Source organism: Anolis carolinensis, unplaced genomic scaffold (genome assembly GCF_035594765.1).
Source record: "Anolis carolinensis isolate JA03-04 unplaced genomic scaffold, rAnoCar3.1.pri scaffold_7, whole genome shotgun sequence".
Taxonomy (NCBI): domain Eukaryota; kingdom Metazoa; phylum Chordata; class Lepidosauria; order Squamata; family Dactyloidae; genus Anolis; species Anolis carolinensis.
In genome coordinates, this window is record NW_026943818.1 from 26,064,919 (window position 1) to 26,092,883 (window position 27,965).

General features: G+C 43.5%; 1 protein-coding gene across 2 annotated transcripts; it reads left to right on the top strand.

The window, feature by feature from the left end:
* The first annotated feature begins 389 nt into the window (after positions 1-389).
* On the top strand, positions 390-27,661 carry wscd1 (WSC domain containing 1). 2 transcript variants are annotated; one of them, XM_062958972.1, is made up of 10 exons: positions 401-767; positions 8,208-8,466; positions 8,545-8,901; positions 11,172-11,286; positions 12,541-12,725; positions 17,771-17,892; positions 23,342-23,519; positions 25,854-26,018; positions 26,409-26,609; positions 27,246-27,661. In XM_062958972.1, exons 3-10 carry the CDS (start codon positions 8,556-8,558, stop codon positions 27,596-27,598), a joined length of 1,665 nt encoding a protein of 554 aa, XP_062815042.1. In that variant the 5' UTR covers positions 401-767; positions 8,208-8,466; positions 8,545-8,555; the 3' UTR covers positions 27,599-27,661. The 2 variants fall into 2 exon arrangements, with proteins under 2 accessions (XP_062815041.1, XP_062815042.1); XM_062958971.1 differs by having other exon boundaries at positions 390-767; positions 8,208-8,901.
* Positions 27,662-27,965: the final 304 nt, after the last annotated feature.

The window sequence follows — 27,965 nt, forward strand, 5'->3', positions numbered from 1 at the left end:
TTAGAGCTGGGTTGATGGAAGTTATTGCCATACGATCCTTGCACCTGTGTTCAAGACGGTTCAAGAAATGCGCCTCTGTGTGTATCAGTAAAAGAGCTGTTGTGTTGTCTTAAACTGCATTGCAATTTTTTTTGGAGATTCAGCCTCCTGATAGCATTTGGAACTGCTTCAGTGCTAGCCTCCTTAAGCCGCTTTGCAGAAAACAACAAAGGAGGAAATTGTAATAGCTTCCTGAGGATGTTTGTATTTTTTTCAGTGTCAGTAGAATGATCCAAAATGCTGACACGGATGTTAGATGCCATTTCCCATTGCGTCCGACTTCCTTTTCCTACGTCTTCCGAGTGAAGCCCAGATCTCCCTTCCCCGGGTCCCCGAACGAGCGACGTTTGGCATTTCTGCGCCTTCGTTGCCGGATGCTGACCGAGTGAGTCACTTAGGACCCTGGAGAGCTCTGCAAAGCCTGGCTCGCACTGAGCATGTGCGGAGCGGCTCGGCTCTCTTTAGGCTCAGTTAGTTACTGATATAAACAGCTGGAGGTATTCAAGTGCTGAGCTTAGAGACAAGCAGAGCTGCAAGAGAAGGGGGGGATGCGGGAGGATTACGGCTTCGGTGCCTCCAAATCTGGGTGGCAGGAGGAGGATTAGCGGAGCCAGGGCACCCAGCGATGCTCGGATCTGCGTTATTATTACCATCGCCATCGTTTGCTCGTATTTCGGAGGATTTTGCGGAGAACTTTGTCTCCCTGGAATCAGAGTTTTTCCTTTTCGGTGAGTCTTGTTTTCCTCCTCGAGACCATTGCACATGTCTATCCTTCCGACAGCCTGAGTCAGATAGGCAACTTTGTTTTTTGTGTCGCGTGTCTGTCTTCTTTTTCCGCATACAAATTGCATACATTAAGCGAGGCGTCCGCTGGGTCAGGAATGCGTTCGGTGCCAGCTCAAGCATGTGGGATGTAGCAGTGTCGGATGCGGGTTGAAACGCCCTACGTATAGAAGATTACAATGTGTTGTGCGTGTGTTTTGTCTGTGACACAGAGAGATATTCATATCTGTATGTCCTACGTTTCGATTTTTCGAGCAGTCTTCGGCACGTCCATCCGTTTCCCACTACTTTCAGAACAGCATCTATTTCATGTTTTTTCCGGTTTGCCGTTGCAGTCCTTTGGTGTCTTCCAAGCCTTTTATGACTGGGCCTCTTACTATATACACAGGGAATGATATGATTTCTAGCTCAAAGAAGCATAATTATAGGTTTATATGTTTTAAATGTACCTTGTCGTTATATTTTGTGGTGTATTTGGGGCTTGGTCCCCACGTGAGCCGCCCCGAGTCCCTTCGGGGAGATAGGGTGGGATATAAGAATAAAGTTATTATCATCATCATCATTTGTGAAACTACAATCTTCTCATGAGTTCTCCCATTATTATTATTATTATTATTATCATTATCATCATCATCATCATTCGTGAAACTACAATCTTGTCATGAGTTTTCCCATTATCATCATCATCATCATCATTCATGAATACAATCTTCTCATTTCTCCCATTATTATTATTATTATTATTATTATTATTATTATTATTATTATTATCATCATTAGTAAAACTACAATCTTCTTGTGAGTTCTCCCATTATTATTATTATTATTATTTGTGAAACTACAATCTTCTCATGAGTTCTCCCATTATTATTATTATTATTATCATCATCATCATCATCATCATCATCATTCATGAAACTACAATCTTCTCATGAGTTCTTCCATTATTATTATTATTGTTATACGTGAAATTACAATCTTCTCATGAGTCCTCCCGTTATTGTTGTTGTTATCATCATCATCATCATTTGTGAATCTACAATCTTCTCATGAGTTTTCCCATTATTATTATTATTTTTATTGAAACTATAATCTTCTCATGAGTTCTATTATTATTACTATTATTATTCATGATACAATTTTCTCATTTTTCCTATTGTTATTGTTACTCGTGAAACTACAATCTTATCATGGGTTCCCTTGGAGAGGAAAAAAAATAACTTCTTAATGCCATCCCTTAATCACATTGATTTATAGAAAATGAATAAATCTGCCTCTCCCTTAACCCTTTCCTATTCTTTTCTATGGCACACAGCAAACAGAGGTATTGAGCAGCAACTGAACATACTAGAGACGTTTGGGGAGAATTTGCCATGTTTTCTAGGAGTTGTAGGTACTGGGATGTATAATTCACCTGCTCTCTGAACTCCACCAATGATGGACCTGGAACTAACTTGGCACACAGAACTCCCATGAGCAAGAAAAAATACTGGAGGTCTTTGGAGGGATGTATAGGAGTTGTAGTTCACCCTACAGCCGGAGAGCACACTGAACCCTACCAATGATGCATCCAGAGCAAACTTGACCAACATTACAAACTTTAAGCATTGATGGAGTTTCTCGGGGTGAACCTGGCATGATGTCAGTTGTAGTCAATCCACAACAGTGTGCACAATTAAAAATTTGCCTTTTTCAAATAACCCTGGGCAACGTTGGCTACCCAAGCTAGTATACAATAAAATATATTTAAAAATTAGACAGCTGGCACTTACATTGATCTGTGAACAAGTCGACCCCATTTTTTAAAACTAAAACTTCTAGACTTATACATTAAATGGTTGTAAAATTGTTCCTTTAAACAACGGAATGGCATGCAGCAACATGAAAGGCCATCCAATGAATTTAAGATCCGTTTTCACAGTGAAAGCAGCCGTGTATCATTTATAATTTATGTTATGACAGTCGGTGGAAGCTGAGTTGACCAGATCACAAAGAAATAGGTCAGTGCCTCTTCCTTTGTTCTTTGCAAGCCGAGATATGTCTATCCACCCACCATTAACAATAGAAATGGGTTCATATCCTTAACCAAATTCAGAGGCTCCAAAACACTTTGCTGGTATTTATTATTTTGTTTCTTAGTGATCTGTTTATCTACATATTTATCCACCCATGCACACAGCGCAATATTTATTTTAATACTATCTTGGGTACCCGGCATTGTTCGAAAAAATCAATTGAAAAAGTGAGTGAAGGTACTGCAGACCCGTGGTTCATCCACCCCCAAAGTAGGATGTAAAGAGGGTCACGGGGCGTCCGTGTGCCAAATTTGGTCCAGGTCTTTCATTCGTGAGAGTCACAATGGTCTGTAAGCTGAATCGGGTGAAGGTACTCCAAATCACATCATCTGTGGTTCATCCTCCTCCAAACCACACCAGAACATAAAGTGGGTCCCGAGGAGTCTGTGTGCCAAGTGTGGTCCAGGTCCATCATTCGTGGGGGTCACAGTGGCCTGTGGGAGCCAAATTGGGTGAAGGTATGGCATGTTCTTGGTGGTCTGGGGAGTCCAAGTCCCCTTGTCTGTCTCCTGAGGAATCTGTATAAAGACCAAGTAGTCACAGTAAGAACAGACCACGGAACAACAGACGGGTTCAAGATTGGGAAAGGAGTGCGGACATCAGGGCTGCATCCTCTCACCCTCCTTATTCAACTTGTATAGGCAACGACACCTATTGATAACTGGCAAATAGAGGGAGAAAATGTGGAGGCAGTGATAGACTTTATATTTCTAGGTGAAAAGATTCCTACAGCCAGGAATGACGTTTCCTTCTTGGGAAGAGAGCAATGGCCAACCTGGACAAAATAGTGAAGAGCAGAGACATCACACTGGCCACGAAGGTCCGCATAGTCAAAGCCATGGTATTCCCCATAGTAACCTATGGATGTGAGAGCTGGACCATAAGGAAGGCTGAGCGAAGGAAGGGAGACGCTTTTGAACTCTGGTGCTGGAGGAAAATCCTGAGCATGCCTTGGACCTTGACAAGAAGGTCCAACCCGTCCATCCTCCAGGAAATAATGCCCATCTGCTCACTGGAGGGAAGGATACTAGAGGCAAAGATGAAGTATTTTGGCCACATCATGAGGAGACAGGAAAGCTTGGAGAAGATCACGAAGCTGGTGGAAATGGAAGGAAAAAGGAAGAGAGGCGACCAAGGACGAGATGGATGGACGGTATCCTTGAAGTTACTGGCTTGACCTTGAAGGAACTGGGGGAGGTGATGGTCGACAGGGAGCTCTGGCCTGGACTGGTCCATAAGGTCAAGAAGAGTCGGAAATGAATATGCGACTGAGAGAGAGAGAGAGATTACATCTGTGGTTCATCCTCGTCCAAACTGTACCAGGACGTAAAGTAGGTCATGTGCCAAGTGTGGCCAGGTCCATCATTCGTGGGGTCCGAGTGGCCTGTGGGAGCCAAATTGGGTGAAAGTACTGCATCTGTGGTTCATCTTCCCCCAAACTGTACCTGGATGTAAAGTGGGTCATGGGGGGGGGGGTCCGTGTGCCAAGTTTGGTCCAGGTTCATAATTCCTGTGGCTTGCGGTGGCCTGTGGAAGTGAGAGCCATTGTTGGTGGAGGTGACAGTGTTCTGCCTTGATACAGGGTGAACTACAACTTCCATCATGTAGAGCAGTGGTTCCCAAAGTGGGTGCTACTGCCCCCCATAGGTGCTGCAGTGATCCATGGGGGCAGTGATGGCAGCTATTAGGACACGGGGGCAGGGCCAAGGAAGGGGCGTGGCGTCTCCCTAAGTGCAAGAGACAGGGCTGAGCCCCTGAGATGCCTGTTAGGACACACAGGGGGCGGAGCTAGAGGAGTGGGCATGGCTTCTTCCCAAGAGCCCAAGACAGGGCTGAGAATCTATACCTATCCTGAGGCGCTTGTTGGGACACAGAGGGCGGAGCTAGGGAAGGGGGCGGGGGGCCCTTCCAAGAGCCCGAGACAGGGCTGAGCCTCTATATTTCTCCTGAGAGGCCTTTTAGGACTAAAGGGCGGGGCTAGGGGTGGGGGTGGGGCCTCTTCCCAAGAGCACGAGACAGGGCTGAGCCTCTGCATACCTCCCCTGAGGCGCTCGTTAGAACACGGGGGCGGAGTATAAAGGTTCAGCCCCATCAGGCACTTGGGAAGAGGCCCCGCCCCCTCCTCTAGCCCTTCCCCCTGTGTCCTGGCAGGCGCCGCAGGACAGGGATAGAAGCTCAGCCCTGCCTCAGAGCTCATAACTCCGCCCATCCCAGTCCTGGTCGCCCATTTGTGGCCCCGCCCACCTCCCCCTCCCAGCCCTGCATCTTGGACTAGGGGAGAGGCTCAGCCCTCTTGAGCAGAAGCCACGCCCACCCCTTTTCAGGGGGTGTTGAGTCATATTTTTTCTGGAAAGGGGGTGGTAGGCCAAATAAGTTTGGGAACCACTGATGTAGAGTCAGTCCCCCAACCCCCTCCAGTATGTCCAGTTACTGATCAATTCCTCTGTTTGCTGTGTGTCATAGAAAAGAGTAGGAAAAGGTTATGGGAGAGGCAGTGGGTGGGGCCATGCAAATTCCACACCAATGGAGAGAGTAAGCAACACTGGGATGTCTGTGGTGTTGGGCAGTATGGTGTTTGTGGAGGACATTGGCAGGGCTCCTGGACATGTTCACAGCACTCTCTATAACTGGGATGTCTGTGGTGGAGGACAAATAGAAAATATAGGATGAAATTATAGTATGAAAGCCTTTGCTTGGGTGGTGGGCAGGATGGTGTTTGTGGAGGAGACTGGCAGGGCTATTGGACATGTTCATGGCACTTTCTATAACCTGCAATGTCATCGGTGGGAGGACAATTGGTATCTCCGAAGTAGTGGGAACTATAGGTACTTGTGGAGTAGGAGCTTGTCTGTGTACATAGACACTCCAGATACACATAAACATACATATTTTCACTCTTATTATGTGTATAGATGCAACTTTCTCAGACTTAAACATGTTTGCATTAAGTTATATGTCTATGTTCCCATGCAACTTTCCCCAAATATACTCATCTACATATATAAACATGTAATGTGTGTTTTTCCCATGGAGTAAACAACAAAACTAAACCAAATCACACCAAATTTGGCCACAAAAGACATAGTCATCCAATCTGTTTTTCAATTTAAAAAAAACCCCTAGAAAGTCCAAATTACAGAGGACAAGGAAGAGCCGTTTTCCCCCTGGCTGCCAGTCAGAAGGGTAGGCCCTGCCCGCTTTAGGTCTTGCTCACTTTGTGTCCTAGCAACCCTTAGCCACAATATCTGAAGGTTCACTTAGGCCTCTTCCACACTGCCTAAAAAATACATATTATCTGATTTGAACTGGATTATATGGCAGTATAGATTCAAGGCTCTTCCACACAGCTATATAACCCAGAATGCCAAGACAGATAAGCCACAGTATCTGCTTTTCATAGTATAACATATACTAACTACCACCAATTCCTCAATACTTTATTTCCCCTACCACCACACTTTGCCACAGCAACACGTGGCTGGGCACAGCTAGTTTCTTTATATACTTTTTGAGTTAAGAATGGGTTTCACCACCATCCTATATGAATGAACTATCTCTTTACATGTGTCTCAACCTACATCCCTATGTCAGAATATATGCCAAATATATGCATTTAAGAAAACAACTTCTTGCTTCGGAACATTCACATACTTCAGACGTTTCAATTGCTCCATCTCGATGGAATATTTCATCCGGAATGGGAGCCAGGGAGAAATATTGCAACTGTTTTGTTCCTCATCCTGCGACTGAAACAAGAAGCATAATGTTTTCTTTTTCTGCTGCCAAACACAGCAGAGAGTCTTGGCCAGAAGCCGCCTTTCATTCACACCAAAGTTGAAAGGTTACGTAAAGCGTTTAAAAAGGGGCTTTTCAAAAAAGGGACAATTCCATCACTGTGCAAAATCACCATAACAAAGAAACCAGTGAGGCCCCGGAGATGGATGGAAAAGCCAGACGAGTTTCCTGAAGTCCCAGAGAAAGCCTTTTTTCACTCAAAAGAGCTTTAGAAGTCCACCTGTTCAAAAACTATGCAGCCATTGAAAACAATGAGCCGTTACTCCCCGTTTGTTGGCCGAAACCCACACTTTTGCCCTGAACCATTCAGCCCTCCATATTTGCTGGCATTATGGGTGAAAAAATATATGAAGAAACAGAACTATCTAAATCCTCCAGCATAACTCCATAGTCAACCTCTACCAGACAAGAGTCATTGAGGATCTAGAGGTCCCTAGAGAGATGTTATCTCTACACTCACTTTACTTAGGCGATCCTTCGTTGTTCGAGTATGATGACCTTCCAAGTGTAGTGTCTCGGTGGTGGATACATAGGGGACTGTTGTCCAAGTTGTCCAAGTATGATGGCCTTCCAAGTGTAGCATTACTTAGGTGATACCTTGTTGTCCAAGTATGATGGCCTTCCAAGTGTAGCATTACTTAGGTGATACCTTGTTGTCCAAGTATGATGGCCTTCCAGGTTTTGTCATGGTCTTTCATTATGACTACAGTCAACATCCAACAGAACACCATAGAATCTGAGTAGAGGACCTTATACACATGGTTTGAAAGCAATTATATACACAGTATGTTTAATAATGTGCATGAAAAAGTTTTCTACATTGAACCACAAGAAAGCAAAGGGTCCAGACATCCATCTGGATGATTTTGGAGTATTTTGGATTTTGGAATCCCAGAAAAGGAATACTCTACCGAATAAGTTGTCGTGATTTGCCCCATGTTCTAGCTTTGGAAAGGGAGTTTCATTGGGATTGCCATCAATATTAATACACTCTCTTTGTAGTCAATGATAGGAGTTGCTCCTAAATGTTTGCAACAGAGTATTAGATATTTGACTTGAAGGGGAGGGTTTGGAGATATTCTAACAAAACTGAAAAAAAGCACAGAAATTCTAGTTTTGAATGTACTTGCTTCTCCTAAAATATCCAGCAATAGTCACAACGAATGTGAGATACAAAGATTAACACTCAGTCCTGGCAATGCAAATTTTTGAAATTTCTCCCCCATCATGTCCTATTTTAAACTGAAGGGTGTGACATCGGAGCTGTCACATCTCCCAAGGCTTTCCTGTTGCAATCTCCCTTTTGAATTGAGACAAAGGAGAGGGAAGACAGACTCCATACAAGCGAAGATCAATGATTTACTTCGCTTCCACCCCAATCAAAAATGCCGAAAGGATTATTGCCTCATAAGCACAGAACGAGGAACAGTAGGTGGGGCAAAGAGTGAAAAGCGTGGGTCGTGAGTATAAATCACTTTTAGATGGAGCTCAAAATGCTTTTCTTTAACATTTCAGATTTGGGGACTTTCAGCTTGGAAACATGGTGGACCACAAAGGAGATGTTAGAGATGATCAACATTGGTAAATGGGATCTCCTGGAATCCCACAGCCTTCCAGAAACAGAGCACTGTGGATACGTGTTTGGAAATGATCGTGGAAATAAATGTTTTTGAGAAAGGAAATGTTCCAAGATGATGAGATGTTCCTATTGGAGGAACTATTGAGAAGCCTAGCAGTGGCTTCGAGGCCCTTCTGAAGGTGTGAGGAACCCACGGTAAGGGTATGGCCAAACCTTTTTCGAGACCACAGAAGTTTCTTTGGAGGACCCAGTTTCTGCTCTTTTTCCTCACAGCCGCTTACCTGATGGCTGGCAGCCTCCTCCTCCTTCAGCGATCTCGCTTGGTCCTCCAGCAAGGCTCTCGTGGGACTTCTGGAAACCAGGCCCTACCAGCCACAGAGATGTTCTCGCCTGCCGGAGATACAGAGACGAGACCGGTGCAAAACCCACATTTGACTCCCAAACTCATTGTGAACATGGATATGCTGCATGGGCCAACGCCGGACCAGAAGTATGGGCCACGGTGGCTGATCTCCAGAAACTCTGAACTGAGACAACTGAGAAGGAGGTGGTTTCTTCGATTTGTGAATGAGCAAGAGCCGATGCAAGGTGCAGGGGCCAAAGTGGCCAAACGCGCACAGGAGAACAAAGGTAAGTCTTGGCCCAAAACTATACCACATGGATGCCAACTTATTACCGTTCAGCAGGATGTCCGTGATCACCTCTAGGGCCAGTCCGGGACATTTTTGGTCTGGACCATTTGCAGATTTGACAGTCAGTGCAGATTAGGGATGTGCAAGATGCCAAAAAGTGCCATATTCGGTCTTGTTTTCAGATTCCCTCTGTTCTGTTTACCGGTAAATTCCTAAAATCGGGAGGGGAAAAATACCGTTCTGTGATTAGGCAGCTGGAAGTTCAGGTTATGTTCTGGGAAGATCCGTTCCCCCAAACGCATGCCCGCCTACACCTCCCTAGTGAAATTAGGACTATAAGGAAGGTATTATCTAACAGAATTTAATGATAATGAAGAAGGAAAAGATCAGGATTCTCAAAAAGCGATCCTACGCAGCAACGACACTGAGCTAGAACACAGAGCCAGCTAGCACACCATCTCTCTCTCTCTCAAATGTCAAGATGCCACAGAGAAATGGAAACACTCACCCTGGTATATATAGACCAGCTTTGTAAATAGACACGTGATCTGTTTTTTCTTCTGGGGAAAAAAACCTGTGCATGTCTGCTCTTCATGGAGCAACTGAATCTTCCGAATGTAGCTGAAAGATCCGGCACCACGTGGTCCATTTTAGCTGAACCTTTGGCTGTCCCCCACCCATTTTCAGCAGTCCGGCTGCCGGATTGCCAAATTTCCCATATTGTGAAATGGAATCGTGCACACCTCTAGTATAGACTCTCCTAAGGAAGCCTTGACACTTCCATCCCTAGTATTCAAAATACAGGTGTTATCAAGGGCAAATTGGAATAGATAAATCCTTGTACCATGTGTATAGGCATCAATAGTGTCCATAGTAGCCCTTATTTACTAGGACAGGGGTCCCCAAATTAAGGCCTGTGGGTCGGATGTAGCCCTCCAAGGTCATTGACCTGGCCCCGGTCCTAAACTTCAGACTAAGCATATGACCTAAGTCTACCTGGTCTTTGGAGGTCTCTTTGCTTACTTATGGTCTTATGAGATCGTCGAGATAGTCTTTGAAGGCCTCATTGCTTAGCTACGGCCTTATGAGACCATCTAGATGGCTTTTGGAGGTCACTTTACTTACCTATGGTCTTATGAAACCATCTAGATGGTCTTTAAGGGTCCCTGTCCTTATCTATGGTCTTCTGATGGCCTTATGAGATCATCTAGATGGCCTTTGAGGGTCCCTTTCCTTACCTATGGTCTTATGAAACCATCTAGATTGTCTTTGAGGGTCCTTTTCCTTACCTATGGTCTTATGAAACCATCTAGATTGTCTTTGAGGGTCCCTTTCCTTATCTATGGTCTTCTGATAGCCTTTGAGGGTATCTTTCCTTACCTATTGTCTTTTGAAACCATCTAGATGGTCTTTGAGGGTCCCTTTTCTTATTTATGGTCTTCTGATGGCCTTATGAAATCATCTAAATGGCCTTTGAGGGTCCCTTTCCTTACCTATTGTCTTTTGAGACCATCTAGATGGTCTTTGGAGGTCTCTTTGCTTACCTATGGTCTTCCGATGGCCTTATGAGATCATCTAGAGGGCCTTTGAGGGTATCTTTCCTTACCTATGGTCTTATGAAACCATTTTTAAAGTTTTTTTTTGTTAACCCTGGTGCCAGAGTGGGATACGCCACCTTGGAGACTGGTGGAGTCTCCTTCTCTGGAGCTTGATAAACAGAGGTTGGATGGCCATCTTTTGGGAGGCCTTATCCATGTTCACGATGAGGTCTCTTCCAAGTCTCTGGCTCTTTGATTCCACCAAGGGTCTTGAAAATTATTTAGACTTCATCTCCCATCTCCCGAAGCAGCATGGCCAATGGTGTAGTGGGATGAGAGCTATAACAAACATCTAAGGAGTATATGAGTTCAAGGGCAAATATTGCCCAATGCTGTGGTCAGAATTCATAATGAAAACATGGAGTTGAGAAGAGCAATAGAATCGATTCCCTCCCCAAAACATGAGCACTTCACACAGTGGAAAACTCAGCATTATGTCCCATCTTTACTCCATGGCTCTTGTGGTTGGTTTGATGAAGTTCAAAATGAACCAGAGGCTCTGTGTCTCTTGTTGCCTTTCATCCAACTCTGAAAAGCAAGATGTTCTCTTCCCTTGCCCTTGCTTCTGGAAATGGATGCTACTGCTGTTACCTGTTAAAAGAGCTGGCCACGCTTTATAAAAGAGCACCTTGGATTTTTATACTATTTATACTATTCTTATGTACTCTAGGTACTTATATCGGATGCTTCGATGACGATCCCAGAGAGAAGATGATGAAAGGTGCAGTGTTTTATGACTTGAGGAAAATGACAATTCCCCACTGTCAGGAAGCTTGTGCCGAGAGGTAAATAAAAGAATGTATTTTGCTACCTTTTGTTCTTTTCATCTCCGGCGTTCAAATATGAATGGATGAATGAATCTGTGTCTGGATCACATCAGTTTTCTACATATTTATATGTCTGTTTCATGACATTTCCACATTAGACAGCACACTTTTGATAGGAGAGGAAAAAAATCATTCATCATGACACAACATAGGTATATTTTTGTTTCCAGCTTTCCATCATACATTGACTTACTTAATAATAATAATAATAATAATAATAATAATAGTAAATGAAATCCAGCATCTTGTTTGCTGTGTCATACAATAATAATAATAATAATAATAATAATAATAATAATAATAATAATTTACAGTATTTATATTCCGCCCTTCTCACCCCGAAGGGGACTCAGGGGCGGATTACAATGAACACATATATGGCAAACATTCAATGCCAACAGACAAACAACATATATAGACAGACACAGAGGCATTTAACATTTTTTTTCCAGCTTCACGATTCCGGCCACAGGGGGAGCTGTTGCTTTACTGTCCACTAGTGGCTGTACTTCCTCATTCCTTTCCTCGTGTTTTGCTGGCAGTTTTAGTTTGGCCCAGATCCGTGTTTTAGCCTCCCGTTTTTAACATTTTATGCTGTATGCTGACTTTTATGACTGTTTTACTGATGTTGATGTTTTATTGATGCGATATTTGTTTTATTGTTTTATTGCTGTAATTGTATTGTTGTGCCGGGCATGGCCCCATGTAAGCCGCTCCGAGTCCCTCCGGGGAGATGGGGGCGAGGTATAAAAATAAAGTTATTATTATTATTATTATTATTATTATTATTATTATTATTATTATATGATGTTGTAAATTACTTAAATTAGCCTCCCGCATAAAGCGTACCTAAATTTCCCTGCTTGACAGATGCAACTGTCTTTCAGGGCTGCATAGGTCAACAGCAAGCCGGGCTATTTAATGGTCGGGGGCTTAACCCGACCTGGGCTTTGAACTCATGACCTCTCGGTCAGTAGTGATTTATTGCAGCTGGTTTACTAGCCAGCTGCACCACAGCCCGGCCCAATAATACCTGGAAACCAATGAAAACAATGAAATTGCCTTCAAGGCTAGTGACAAATGTATTGGATCTCTTATTCAAATGTCCGTGTCTGTGTCCAGACTGTCTACCCGAGAGGAGACTACATCAGTTCTGAAATTTCAAGGTCTAAGAGCGTCTTGACTGTTTTTTGTTTTTTTATTTTTTTCAAGGTCTTATACATATGCTGGTTTAGAGTATGGAGCCGAATGCTATTGCGGGAACAAGTTACCCGTGACTGTTGCAAAGCAGGAAGAGTGCAACAATGAATGCAAAGGGGAGAAAGGAACCATTTGTGGAGGCATCAATCGGCTCTCCGTTTACCGAGTGGAAGAGCCGTGGAGTGGGCCAAAACAACGTAAGTGATGTAAGAGTCTATATTTCGAGCGGGGATGGAAAGTAGGGTAAACGGTTCCATAGTATACTTCATTACAAAGTAGACAGAAATGAGGTTTAGCTATTAGGCATGTGCAAACAATTCGGAAGTGTCGGAAATCGGAAGAAAATAGGAAGTTTTGTAAGTTGGAAGTGATATCTGAAGCGTTTGGTGGCCCACATCAAATATTTTAGAATCAAAACAAAATTTTCACTCTGTATACTTTAGAAACACTTTAGAAATGAAGTGCCAGCGCTCCCCGGTTTTGTAATTGCTTTTGAACCATTATTAATGGATTGCACATCCCTACTAGCAATTCCTACTTGGAATTTATTTATTTATGTATTTATTTATTTACAGTATTTATATTCCGCCCTTCTTTCTCACCCTGAAGGGGACTCAGGGTGGATTACAATGAACACATATATGGCAAACATTCAATGCCAACAGACAAACAACATATATAGACAGACACAGAGGTAATTAACATTTTTCTTTCCAGCTTCACAATTCCGGCCACAGGGGGAGCTGTTGCTTCACTGTCCACTAGTGGCTGTACTTCCTCATTCCTTTCCTCATGTTTTGCTGGCAGTTTTATGCAAGCCGGGCTATTTAATGGTCAGGGGCTTAACCCGACCCGGGCTTCGAACTCGGTCAATAGTGATTTATTGCAGCTGGTTACTAGCCAGCTGCGTCACAGCTACATTTCCAGTAGGCTACTATCTATGATAGCTGAGGTGGTGACATTCAGTGATTTGCTTCCATTCTGCTTTTCCTGTCTCATGCAATAAAGTCCTTTGAGGAAGTAGAAAGCCATAGAAAGGCCCATTTAACAAGGAGTACGCAATGAGGGTAGTTCCAGAAGGATTCACACGGCAAGATAGGGAAACAGCATATTGGGAAATTAACCACCTGACTGCACAAGAAAGAAATAGCAAAACAATCCATATCAAACCCCTTCAGCTCTCTGCATCAGCTCACAGCAGCAGTTTTCTTTTCTGCTGCTGGATACTGCTTTCATGCTTTGAAAAACAGCCATCCTGTTTGCACATATTTTTTTCATACAGACACGTAAGAACACAAAGACACACGGTAGATGTGGATTCAGGGAATGAGAGAAATTGCTTTTTAAAATGGATTGAATTCCTAGAAGCCTTAGGTGCAAAATGTGGTTTCTCAAAACTCATACTGTCACTATTTTAACAGGGAATAACCCAAAGGCTAAATAGAAGGACAAAACTGAAATAGCAAATCAGAACTCTTCCAAGTCTATAATTCTATGACTATATTTTACTTGGGGGTAACAAAACAGAAATAAGGACAATTGTTATTTACAGTGTTCCCTTACTTATCGCTGGGGTTAGGTTCCAGGACCACCCGCAATGTGAAAATCCGCAAAGTAGGGACACTATATTTATTTTAATATTTATACATTATTTATACATTATTTTAGTAGGTATACACTGTTTTACGTCTCTATCAACCAATTGTATGCTGATAAATCACCTCCTTCTCCTCCTTTTGCCGCTTGGGCTCCTTTTCTCTCCCTTTGGCTTCTCATCCCTCCCTTCCTTAGGCTTTAATTTTTTTTTTATGATTTATAATACTCTTTTAGAGTCTATTGAAAAACCTCAAAACAGCGAATCCGCGAAAAGTCAACTGCAAAGTAGTGTGGGAACACTGTACACAGTATAGTTATGCAAGATAATAATAGTAATAGTAGTAGTAGTAGTAATAATAATAATAATAATTTATTATTAAATATTTAATTATTATTAAATATTAGCCGCTCTGAGTCCCCTCGGGGAGAAGGGCGGGGTATAAATGCATGTAATAAATAAATAATAAATATTATAATAATATTATTATAATAATATTATTATATTATTATTATATTATTATAATAATTATATTATTTATTTATTTATTTCAATTATTTATATCCCGCCCTTCTCACCCGAGGGGACTCAGGGCGGCTTACAAGTGGCAATTGATGCCGTTACACTGATATATAATAAACTAAAATGATTAAAACAGTTAAAACAGTCATAAAATAGTCATAAAATAGTCATAAAATACAATATACAAAGTTTAAAACAATGCAAAGTGCTTATGCCATTCATCCACCAGACGTTATACAAGAGCCGTAATAATAATAATAATAATAATTCATAATAATAATTTATTTATATTCTGCTCTATCTCCCCGAAGGAACTCAGAGCGGATTACAGGTACAGATATGACAAACATTCAATGCCATTATACAGTTGACAGGCAGTACATAAACAGAGGCAAGGCTTCCCTCTTTTTTCAAGTCCGGCATCTGGAGGCTATGCTCGACCCGGCCATGGAGAGGTGATATTGTTCCATTCTTCCATGCTGAAGAGCCTGTCATCCATGGATGCCTTTGTGATTGGACCACCGGCATGTTTTTTTGCCTTTTACCTCCTCACCAAAGCGGAACCTATTTATCTACTCACATTGCTGTTTTCGAACTGCTAGGTAGGCAGAAGCTAGGCTGATGATGAGAGCTCACTCCGCCAGTGGCTTGAACTGCCGACTTTCCGGTTGGCTGGGAGTTTAACCCACTGTGCTAGTCAAGATGCACAAATGGATAAATGAAAAGTGCTGAAATCTGACCCCACCCCCAAATTAGAGTTGGATTCAGCTACGAAGACTGATAGTCTATTGTATTGTTAGCCCATTGTATCAGATCATGAAAATAACATTTTCTCTGAATCTAAAATTCCCAGCTCTCAGTTGATTTAAAAAAAAATGCAAGGGAAGCTGAATTGTTATTCAACCACTGTTTTCCCGTGTTACAATAATTGATGCGCACAATCTCCAGTGATATGTGTGTCCTCCTGTTTTTGCCTAGTCAGTGGGGGAAGCAGATGCAATCGTGCTTATTTTGTGCTTCTGTTCCGGTCGGCCCTTGCAGAACAAATCATGTGGAAGTGTCAATACTCCATCGCCGGGTTTCTTGGGTTCCCATGGTTACTGTGTTCCCAGCTGCGCTTTCTGGTCCTGCGCATGAACTCGCACACATTCTGGAAGCACACACTTGATCTCGGCATCTTGACAGCAGCGAATCCTGCCGACGGTTCAAACTCGCAGGGATTTTACTGAACACACAAAAGTGCAAGTAGACACAATTACGTGGGAGATCTGCAAACAATAGTGTAGTGCTTCTAAGAGGGAATCAGTTATTCATCAATGGCAGACGGTCTGATAGGCACAAAACAAATCAAGTCAGATGGTAAAATAGTAGAATGTGAGCGAGTGTGCCCGCAATTCACCTTGGTGCTGGTATTCTCATGTGGTTCTGGGGTGGTGCTTGTCCTTGTGGCTGCTAAAATACCACTCATCTTTGGGTACATCTACACTGATCGCTTATTGTGGATTGAAGAAACCTGAAAACGAGTTGTTCAAATCAACATGCATTATATAGAGATCTTAAACCACTGGTTCCCAAACTTATTTGGCCTACCACCCTCTTTCCAGAAGAAATATTAGTGCCCCCTGGAAAGGGGGCGTGGCTTAGAGGAGTGGGCGTGGCTCCTGCTCAAGAGGGCGGGGCTGAACCTCTCCCCTACTCCAAGATGCAGGGCTGGGAGGGGGAGGTGGGTGGGGCCACAAATGGGCGGTCAGGACTGGAATGGGTGGGGTTACGAGCTCTGAGGCAGGGCTGAGCTTCTATCCCTGTCCTGCGGTGCCTACCAGGACACAGGGAGTGGGGCTAGAGGAGGGGGTGGGGCATCTATACCCCACCCCCATGTTCTAATAAGTGCCTCAGGGGAGGTATACAGAGGCTCTGCCCCTAGCCCCGCCCTTTAGTCCTAAAAGACCTCTCAGGAGAGATATAGAGACTCAGCCCTGTCTCGGGCTCTTCGGAAGAGGCCCCGCCCCTCCCCTAGCCCCACCCTTTAGTCCTAAAAGGCCTCTCAGGAGAATTATAGAGGCTCAGCCCTGTCTCGGGCTCTTGGAAGGAGGCCCCACCCCCTTCCCTAGCTCCGCCCTCTGTCTCCCAACAAGCGTCTCAGGAGAGGTATAGATTCTCAGCCCTGTCTCGGGCTTTTGGGAAGAAGCCACTCCCACTCCTCTAGCTCCGCCCCCTGTGTCCTAACAGGCGCCTCAAGGGCTCAGCCCTGTCTCCGGCACTTGGGAAGCGGCCCCGCCCCTCCCCTGGCCCCGCCCCTGTGTCCAAATAGGTGCCATCACCGCCCCCCTGGATCACTGCAGAGCCCACTTTGGGAATCACTGTCTTAAACCATGATAAACAAAGTCACAGGATACTCTGATATAGGCCCTGTGATGCACATCAGTTCACCATATCACATGGCAAATTGATCAAAGGATGGGCACTCCAGGGATCTGCACATGCACACCAGGGAGTTGCAAAAACCCTGAATCTTCCATGTTGAAAGCCTTGACTAAAGCCTATGTGTTCTCAGCTCTCGGATGGACACAATAGAAATCCGCTTGAACGCTCAAAAGTGGCATTAATCTCCCTTGCTTGGAGAAAGAGTGAAGATAAAAATGTTGTAGAGACGGCCATAATGAAACACACACACACATATATGGGAATGGGGCTCCCTGGAGGTGCTTTATAACTGATTGAAATTCCATTTCTTTCTCAGTGCAAATCATGGGAAGATTTGCAGATCTTTATCACACGTGTTCAGAAGCTTGCGGGGGGAAATCGGGAGGAAAGTGGAGGTGGACGGGTATCTTCAAAAGGAATCCAAGACATGAAAAGAGTTGCTTTAACCTGCCAGTGTGGGAGGCTTTAATTTCAACCCTTTGGTGCAAACATCACTCCATAATAGGCAGGGTCCTGCTAGAAGGCATGTCATCGTTTTCGCGTGGGAGCATGTCAAGTGTATTTCGCCCTTTCTCACCTGAATATTGTTTTGTTATGTCCAATTTCTCTTTCTCTCTGATTAATATTACTCGCCGTGATCGTGAAAGGCTACCGGCACACGGGCGCTGTTTCTCAAGAGAAACCCATTTCCTATCCCCACAGGGCGACATGCAATCTATCGAGGATGTTTTAGAGCACCAGAAAATTTAACAAACATCCTGCCTGCTGTTTTAATCCACTTGAATTTGACAGTCGAGATGTGCTCGGGATTTTGCTCCAAGAAGGTAAGGAAAGCTCACTTGTGTTCTCCTTTCAGTGTCATCCTAATGAAGGGGAGAATCAAAAGTACCAACTGGATGTTGTTGGACTACTACTACTGAGACTGATGGGAGCTGTAGTCCAGTAATAAATAATAATAATAATAATAATAATAATAATAATAATAATAATAATAATGGAAAACGGAAACTGAAATCAGTCTCTGACCAACACTGTCCGAATTTTTAGCACTGATATCAGCATGGAGTTTGGTTTGGACAAATGTTCGACAGTGGCATTGAGGAAAGGAAAAATCATTGAAAGTGAGGGCATAAATATGCCCAATGGCCAAACAATAAAGTGTCACCAGCCAAAGGCCTATAAATATCTGGGCATACTACAGCTGGACAACATCAAGCATGAACATGTGAAAACTGTACTCAGCAAAGAATACACACAAAGGGTCAGAAAAATTCTCAAAAGCAAGCTCAATGGAGGCAACACCATCAAGGCGATAAACACCTGGGCCATACCTGTGATAAGATATACTGCTGGCATTATAAACTGGACACAGATGGAACTGGACAATTTGGACAGAAAAACAAGAAAACTCATGGCCCTCGCAAAGTGAAGAACCTGCTTTGATTTAAGTCAAAAATCAGAAACTCTTCAAAGCACAGCAGACAAAAAACCAGTACAAGAAAACCGCACTACAAACTAGAGCTGACAGCTGGCACAACAAAACATTGCATGGAAAGTTCCTTGACAAAATTGAAGGAAAAATTGATAAGGAGACGACCTGGCTCTGGCTCACGAATGGGACCCTGAAGAAGGAGACAGAAGGCCTGATCCTTGCAGCCCAGGAGCAAGCCATCAGGACAAAGGCAATTCAGGCCAAGATCGAAAAATCAGCTGATGACCCAAAATGCAGACTGTGCAAGGAAACCAACGAAACCATTGATCATAGCCTCAGCTGCTGTAAGAAAATCGCACAGACAGACTACAAACAGAGGCACAACTATGTGGCTCAAATGATTCATTGGAACTTATGCCTCAAGTACCACCTCCCAGCAGCAAAGAACTGGTGGGATCACAAACCTGCAAAAGTATTGGAAAATGAGCACGCAAAAATACTGTGGGACTTCCAAATCCAGACTGACAAAGTTCTGGAACACAACACACCAGACACCATAGTTGTGGAAAAGAAAAAGGTTTGGATCATTGATGTTGCCATATCAGGTGACAGTCGCATTGATGAAAAACAACAGGAAAAACTCAACCGATATCAGGACCTCAAGATTGAACTTCAAAGACTCTGGCAGAAACCAGTACAGGTGGTCCTGGTGGTGATCGGCACATTGGGTACCGTTCCAAAAGATCTCAGGCGGCATTTGGAAACAATAGGCATTGACAAAATTACGATCTGCCAACTGCAAAAGGCCACCCTTCTTGGATCTGCGTGCATCATCCGAAAATACATCACACAGTCCTAGACACTTGGGAAATGTTCGACCTGTGATTTTGTGAAACGAAATCCAGCATATCTATCTTGTTTCCTGTGTCATACAACAACAACGACAACAACAACAACAATAATATACTTTATTTATATTTTGCTCTATTTCCACAAGGGGACTCAGGGCAGATGAAAGAACACAGATATGGCAAGCATTCAATGCCATTATACAGGTTTTTTTTTTTTTCGTGTCAGGAGCAACTTGAGTCGCTTCTGGAGTATACAGTTAACAAGGACAGACAATACACAAACAGAGATAAAGCCATTTCCCATCTTATTTCCAGCATCTTGAAGGTTGTGCTCAACTCCGGCGAAAGGAGGGGGTGCTAGTGCTCCATCTTCCATTCCAAGGAACTTTGTCTTCCTTAGACGTCCTTAAGGGCGTCCTTTTAAATATTACCTCCCTGCTAAAAGCGGTACCTATTTATCTACTTGCATTTCTGGTTTTGATCTGCTAGGTGGGCAGGTGAGCAGGGGCTGACGGCAGGTGCTCACCCTGAGCTGGGGTCAAACTGCCGACCTTTTGATCGGCAGGATTTTCTGCAGCTTAGAGGTTTAGCCCGCTGTGCTAAGCCCGGCCGCTGGTACAAGTTTTCCATCCCTTTCCCTAAACTGTGTTGGAACATTGTTCTCCAAAATCCATGTTCTAGATCAGGGGCCACATCAGCCATATGGTTGCATTCAAAGGACTATTGAATCTATGGAAGGCGAATCCGTAGATACAGAATACAGAAGGCAAATTCGTAGATTCAGTCCAAACCCCGCTGCTCTGACTAAACAGATCAAACCGTAGCCTTGCAGATGTTACTGTATCAATTCTAGTCAATCTGATGTTTAATTATGAGGAATGATAATAAATAATATTGAAATATACTTTATTTATATTCTGTTCTGTCTCCCCAAGGGGACTCAGAGCAGATTATAGCTACATATATATGGCAAATAGGCAACGCCATTATAAAATTGACAAAGACAGACAGTACACAAACAGAAGCAAGGCTTCCATCTTTTCATCTCTGGCATCTGCCTGTGGTCAACTTGGCCATGGGGAGGTGCTGTTGTTTCATTTTCCACGCCAAAGAGCCTATTGTCCATGGACACCTTTCCTGGTCAGATGTTTGCTGGCTTGTTTTTCAGGGCATCTTTTACCTCTCTGCTGAAACAGTACCTTTTTATCTACTTACATTGTTGTTTTCGAACTGCTAGGTCAAGGGTCCTCAAACTTTTTAAGTGGAGGGCCAATTCACGGTCCCTCAGACATTTGGGAGGCCGGACTATGATGAAATAGTAAAAAAAAAAAAATAGGATTATTGTTGTGTGCATTCAAGTCATTTCAGACTTAGGTCAACCTAAGTCCAACGTTTAGGACAGGGGCCAGGTAAATGACATTAGAGGGCCACATCTGGCCTACGGGGCTTAGTTTGGGGACCCCTGATCTAGACGATCTCATAAGACCATAGGTAAGCAAAGATACCGCCAAAGACCATCTAGATGAGGCCATCAGAAGACCCTCAAAGGTCATCAGAAGATCCATAAGGCCATCAGAAGACCCTCAATGACCATCTAGATGGTCCTCAAAGGGACCCTCAAAGACCATCTAGATGGTTTCATAAGACCATAGGTAAGGAGAGGGGTCCCCAAAGGCCATCTAGACAGTCTCATAGGACCATAGGTAAGGAAAGTGACCTCCAAAAGCCATCTAGGTGGTCTCATATGACCATAGCTAAGCAAAGAGACCTTCAAAGACCAGCTAGATGATCTCATAAGGCCATCAGAAGACCATAGATAAGGAAAGGGGTCCCCCAAGGCCATCTAGACAATCTCATAGGACCATAGGTAAGGAAATGACCTCCAAAAGCCATCTAGGTGGTCTCATACGGCCATCAGAAAACCATATATAAGGAAAGGGGCCCCCAAAGGCCATCTAGACAGTCTCATAGGACCATAGGTAAGGAAAGTGACCTCCAAAAGCCATCTAAGTGGTCTCATATGGCCATAGCTAAGCAGAGACCTTCAAAGACCATCTAGATGATCTCATAAGGCCATCAGAAGACCATAGATAAGGAAAGGGATCCCCAAAGGCCATCTAGACAGTCTCATAGGACCATAGGTAAGGAAAGTGACCTCCAAAGACCAGGTAGATTTAGGTCAACCCTAAGTCTGAAGTTTAGGACAGGGGCCTTGGAGGGCCGCGTCCGGCCCATGGACCTTAGTTTGGGGACCTCTGTGCTAGGTGAGCAGAAGTTGAACTGATGGCAGGTGCTCACCCCAACCCAGACTTGAACTGCCAACCTTCTGGTTGGCAGGATCTTCTATAGCAGGTGGTTTGACCCGCTGTGCTAGCCCGGCCCTCTTGCGACCCTATTTCGCTGAAGAAATGTTTGCACAATCCTGTGTATATAGGAATAGAAAATATCTGAATCAAGTTTGGGTGGTAATAAATCATTAAAACATATTTTAAAAATTCTTTGATTTACATATAATTTTACCATTTATTAAAAATGAAAGTCAATTAGCAGACTAATAAGATGCATGTATGTCAACACCACAGCATTCAATGGAAGTTACTAAGACTGGGTGTTGCAGCCTCAATCCATTAGAAAGATCTTCTCCCGTTAAAATAGAGTTCTAAACGTAACCAACTGGAGCTTCCTTCTTGACTAAAGGTTCCACCGTTTTTCCCCCCTCTCTGTCATCATTTTCACCAAAAGAGGAAGACAGAATGAAATGGTTTGAACCCAGTGTGTTGACACTTATTTAATGTCTTGTCATGCTGCTGGAACATTGGAGGAGAGCCTTGGGGACTCTCCATAAATTACCTCATTAGAAGTGGATCATTACATTTGTCCAACGGAGCTGGAGAACAGCATTCGAGCTTTTCTGCGTGGCATATCCATGAGCATTGCAACTTGCTACTCCTTTGATCAGACACTTTTGGAGGGGGCATGGTGGCATATATAGGAGACAACACGCTGCAATTATTTTCTTCCTGGGTTCCCTATTGTGTCTATAGTATATGTAGGAGCACATATTACCGTTGTGGTGATGTGGCAGGGAGGAATCTTTATATCCCACCGCTGCCACCAATTTGTGGAGATGTGGGGTAGAGGAGGAATATTTTTATTAATTATATTATTATATTTTAACCATATCCGCTGCCACCAATATAAATATGTTTTATCTAACCGCTGCCACCAATTGTGGAGATGTCAGGCAGAGGGGAATTTATCTTCTTTATTCTTCTTATTTACTTTAGATGGTATCGAATATATGTGACAGTGACTTGGATATGGAAGAACAAAAGAATAAGTTTATTTCAGGCACAGAGCTTAGTGGTTACAGTAACTTCTTTAGAGGCACTTAGATAATGGTTTCAAAGTTATGAACTGATCACTTTGGATCTAACTGGGATTACTTCCCCTTACTACTCAGACTCTACAAATAAACCTAAACAAGTCTCCTAACTTGCTTAATTCAACACCACTAGAGATCTGAGTTTCCCTGGTATCCCTAACCATGGAACCAGTGTCTTCCCTGTGACTAAAATCACAGACTAAACTGTTTTTTTAAAACATTCCCTCCTTTTCGTCCAAACAGCGGTTGGCTCCACCCTCGTTGCTATGGTAACCTGCCTCAGAATGCTGAGCTGGCTACTATCCCCCTCACACTGGTAACTAATACTTACCCTTTTAAACATAGTTAAACATGACTTTTAAAATGAAATTAAACAAACATGACATCTATAAATCAAAATAAAAACACACTTCTTTACAACCGACATCCCTAATTTTCAAATTGGATGTATCCCAATGATAAATGGGAGAATATGTATCTGCATTTTTGCCCATCAATATAGCATGAGAAGGCAAGAAATCATCTGAGGTCAACCAGTTGTTTCTCAAAGGGTTGTTGGATGTGAATTGTCCTACTTTTCTTCATTGAGTTTTCGTCTTCACTAGGAATTCCCTTTGGCAGTTCTCAGAGGATCTCGGTGTCACTGCGGCTTCCCTACCATTCATTTCCCGTTACGCAACAACTCAGATAAGTCACTGTGTATCCCGTCGCAGAACACCAGCACTGTGGCTGAAAGGTCAAGAGGAAAGGACTATTGGCTAGTCTATCAAACTCCTGTACAAGGTAATAGATGTATGGAATGAGTGCAGATATCTTCTGCCCATACCTGGGATAATGTGTGCATCTATACTGCAGAATTAATGCTGTTTGACACTACTTTAATTCCCATGGACATTTCTAGGGAGATTGCTTGAGAGCAAAAACAGGTCAGACGTTGCCTGCCATCCTTTGTGTCCTGTTGATAGATCACTCTAAATCCATTATGCTCAAGTTCACCACCTTCGTAGTAGTAGCTCATAAGATCCACTGCTAATGCCTAAAGACCTCAGCAGTGAATTATTATTATTGTTGGTCTGACATTTCAGCCAGTAACATCTGGTTACTTTCATTCATTCCGGACCTTCTTTGTCACATGACAGCAAGTGTGTCCATAGTATATGATCTGTCGTGTCCGATCTCCTATGCCACTGGGGGTAAAGCTATAGTAGGCGTCCCAGAAGGGGCACACAGCTCTGTTTGGGGGCTCAGTCTCTAAAAGGTTTGCGATCATTATCCTATTTTGTCAGAAACCTTTGACATAGACAAAAAAAGAGGAAATGAACTAACATTGTCAAAGCCAGTGATTCCCAAAGTGTGCACTACTGCCCCCCGGTGGGTGCTGGAGCTATCCAGGGGGGCAGTGATGGCACCTATTAGGACACGGGGGCAGGGCCAGAGAAGTGAGTGTGGCTTCTTCCCAAGAGCCCGAGACAGGGCTGAGAATCTATACCTCTCCTGAGGCGCTTGTTGGGACACAGAGGGCAGAGGTAGGGAAGGGGGTGGGACCTCCTTCCAAGAGCCCGAGACAGGGCTGAACCTCTATACCTCTCCTGAGAGGCCTTTTAGGACTAAAGAGCGGGGCTAGGGATGGGGGCGGGGTCTTTTCCCAAGAGCCTGAGACAGGGCTGAGCCTCTATACTTCTCCTGAGAGGCCTTTTGGACTAAATAGCGGGACTAGGAGTGGGGGGTGGGGCCTTTTCTCAAGAGAGCTCGACAGGGCTGAGCCTCTGTATACCTCCCCTGAGGCGCTTGTTAGAACACGGGGGCGGGGTAGAGAGGTTCAGCCCCGTCAGGCACTTGTGAAGAGGCCCTGCCCTCTCCTCTAGCCCCGCCTCCTGTGTCCTGGCAGGCGCTGCCAGACAGGGATAGAAGCTCAGCCCTGCCTCAGACCTCATAACTCCGCCCATCCCAGTCCTGGCCACCCATTTATGGCCCTGCCCACTTCCCCCTTCCCCTCTCAGCCCTGCATCTTGGACTACAGGAGGGGCTCAGCCCCGCCCTCTTGAGCAGGAGCCACGCCCACCCCTCAAAGCCACGCCCCCTTTCCAGGGGGCGCTGAGTCATATTTTTTCTGGAAAGGGGGCGGCAGGCCAAACAAGTTTGGGAACTACTGGTCTAAGCAATGACTATTAGAGGTGTGCAAAATGGCAGAAATCGGTTCTGTTTTCGTACTACATGGTTCCCTCCCTACTTTGTCGTTCGCTTTTCGCTCCCTCACTGCTTTGCGTTTTTTTCTGAGCAGTGATGCATGCACAGAAGGTGCCAGTTTCCCTTCTGTGCATGCACTCTCCCTCTCATTGGTATCCAGCCGGGCCACTCTGAATGCCGACGAGAGGGAGGCGCATATGCAAAAGGGAAACTGGCTGGTGCCAGAGAGGAGGCTGCCAAGAAGAAGGCTTGTGAAGGGGAGAAAGGTCACCTAACTACTAATATAATGCGTAAATATTGAAATAAATATAGTGCCCCTACTTTGCAGATTTTCACTTATTGCGGGTGGTACTGGAACATAACCCCCACAATTTTGAGTGCCCCCTCGGGTCTGTTTTTGGGAAGATTCCAGGAGTTTAGAAGGGGGTCATTCGGATTTGTAATTTGGAACCCTGAGTTCTGTTTCCATTTCGGGAAGAATCATCCCAAAAACAGAACAAGGGGAGGGGGGTACCCAAAATTCGAAACAAAAACAGAATGGATTTCTGCTGTTTTGCATTCCCCTACTATTAATATACACTAGCTGTGCCCAGCCAAACGTTGCTGCGGCGTAGTTTGCTGGGGTTGGAAAAAAAAAGAGAAAGTGGTGGTATTTAATGTATATTATATGCTTGTATATATGTACAGTATGCGTAATAAATAATAAAACTTCATTTATATACCGCTCTATCTCCTCGAGACGACTCAAGGCGGTTTCCATACAAAATTTGGCTTCTTGATGCAGTTCTATCCAGATGTTTCTCCTCAAAGATGTTTTGCCTCAAGATCACTTTGAGACCAGTAAAAAAGTATCCTGGGGGAGTGTATCCTTGCACCACTTGTTGTTGTCTGATCTGGTTATGATGGAATCCCATCTCCATCTGTTTTTAGATACACGTTGCACCGATCGGAGGTTCCTTCCCACCAAATCCAAAGCGTTTGTTGCTTTGTCGAGCTTTCCCGGAGCTGGAAATACGTGGGCTCGACACTTGATAGAACACGCCACGGGATTCTACACAGGGAGTTACTACTTTGATGGGACTCTTTACAATAAAGGTCTGATGATGATTGCTTCCTGCCATTGCATACACATGAACACACACAAACCTTCAGAAAACTTAGTCTGACTAGTGAATTGACCAAGAGAGAGTCTACACAGATGGTACAAAGACAGCACATAAAAAGATTTGTATATTTAATGTATTTGTTTGTTTAAATATATATCCTATTTTCTCTTCAAATATGGGACCCAGAGTGGCTTAGGGTAGGTTAAAACATAATATAGCTAAAACAATACAGTCGTTTAAAGAACCATTAAACCAACAGTGAAACTATTTATTTTCCCAAAGTCATCCATTGGGTTTCCATGGCCAATGGGGATGCTGAAATTGCTACATTTTGCTGACTTTCATGTTTTTGAGAACGTATATCTATTCCTTGATGCAGGTTTCAAAGGGGAAAAAGATCACTGGAGAAGTAGGAGGACGATTTGCGTCAAAACCCACGAAAGTGGCAAAAAGGAAATTGAAATGTTTGATTCCGCCATCTTATTGATACGGAATCCCTACAAGTCACTTGTGGCAGAATTCAATCGAAAATGTGCAGGTCACCTGGGATATGCCACGGATCGGAACTGGAAAAGCAAAGGTAAATATTAATAAACTAAACAATTTGTATATAAAAAACCAAGAGTCAAATAGTGGTACAGTAGAGTCTCACTTATCCAAGACTCGCTTATCCAAGATTCTGGATTATCCAAGGCATTTTTGTAGTCAATGTTTTCAATATATCGTGATATTTTGGTGCTAAAATTGTAAATACAGTAATTACAACCTAACAATACTGTGTATTGAACTGCTTTTTCTGTCAAATTTGTTGTATAACATGATGTTTTGGTGCTCAATTTGTAAAATCATAACCTAATTTGATGTATAATAGGCTTTTCCTTAATTCCTCCTTATTATCCAAGATATTCGCTTATCCAAGGTTCTGCAGGCCTGTTTAGCTTGCCAGGCATTCTTGAAAGGATTCACAGTTTGGTTATGCTATTTTGTGATGACAACTACTGTACAGTAGATAATAATTTTCATTTCTAAAAATTCAACCATAAATGTGAATTTGTCTTTGTGGAAAAATAAGACATCCCCTTAAAATAAGATCTAGCGCATCTTTGGGAGCAAAAATTAATATGACACTGGCTTATTTTCGGGGAAACAGGGTAGTAGTAAGCTGCCATGTTTGAATGTCAAGTAAGTCAGCTTCCTTTTCTTTCCTATAATACAGAATGGCCAGAATTTGTAAACAGCTATGCTTCATGGTGGGCCTCCCATGTGCTCGACTGGCTTAAGTATGGCAAAAACCTCCTTGTCGTCCACTACGAAGATCTAAAACAGGCCCTGATCCCCAAGCTGAAAGAAATGGTCGAATTTATGAACATCACTGTGACAGAGGACAGATTGCTCTGTGTCGAAAACAACCGAGATGGAAATTTCAAACGGTCGGGACCCCGGCCGAAGGCCTTCGAACCCTTTACGACAGAAATGAAAGACTTGATCAATAAGTACATAGCAACTGTGGACAAAGCCCTAAAGGCGAGAAACTTTATTGGGCTGCCGAAAGAGTATTTGCCTAGATGATGGCATATGGTGGGATTTTTTTTTCCAGAAAAAATAATAAAAATAAAAGTCTTAATGAGATGATGCCCTGTGACCAGCTAAACATGTTTTTTGAGTAAAACCTTTGTACCGAAATGGAAGAAAAAGCCAGAATTTTACAGCAGCGAAAGGCCAGATTTGCAGAGTCTGCTGATGAATGCAAATTCTCAAGACTTGGATGCTCTTCAGGGGTACTAAGTGCTACAAAAGGCGAGCAATGAAGGATGGAAATTGGGTTATAAACCAAGGCAAAAGCCATTAGCTTCTCCACCTGTGTGTGTCCGATTCCTTATAAATGGCTACAAATTTTAACACTTTTGTGCTCTGCTAACTGGGAAATAGGTGGGCG

Coding starts and splice junctions, on each gene's coding strand:
- wscd1 (XM_062958971.1), top strand. CDS start 8,475: ATGGCCAAACCTTTTTCGAGACCACAGAAGTTTCTTTGGAGGACCCAG. Junction 12,726..17,770: donor GTGGAGTGGGCCAAAACAAC/GTAAGTGATGTA, acceptor CTATCCCCACAG/GGCGACATGCAATCTATCGA. Junction 17,893..23,341: donor CGGGATTTTGCTCCAAGAAG/GTAAGGAAAGCT, acceptor CGTCTTCACTAG/GAATTCCCTTTGGCAGTTCT.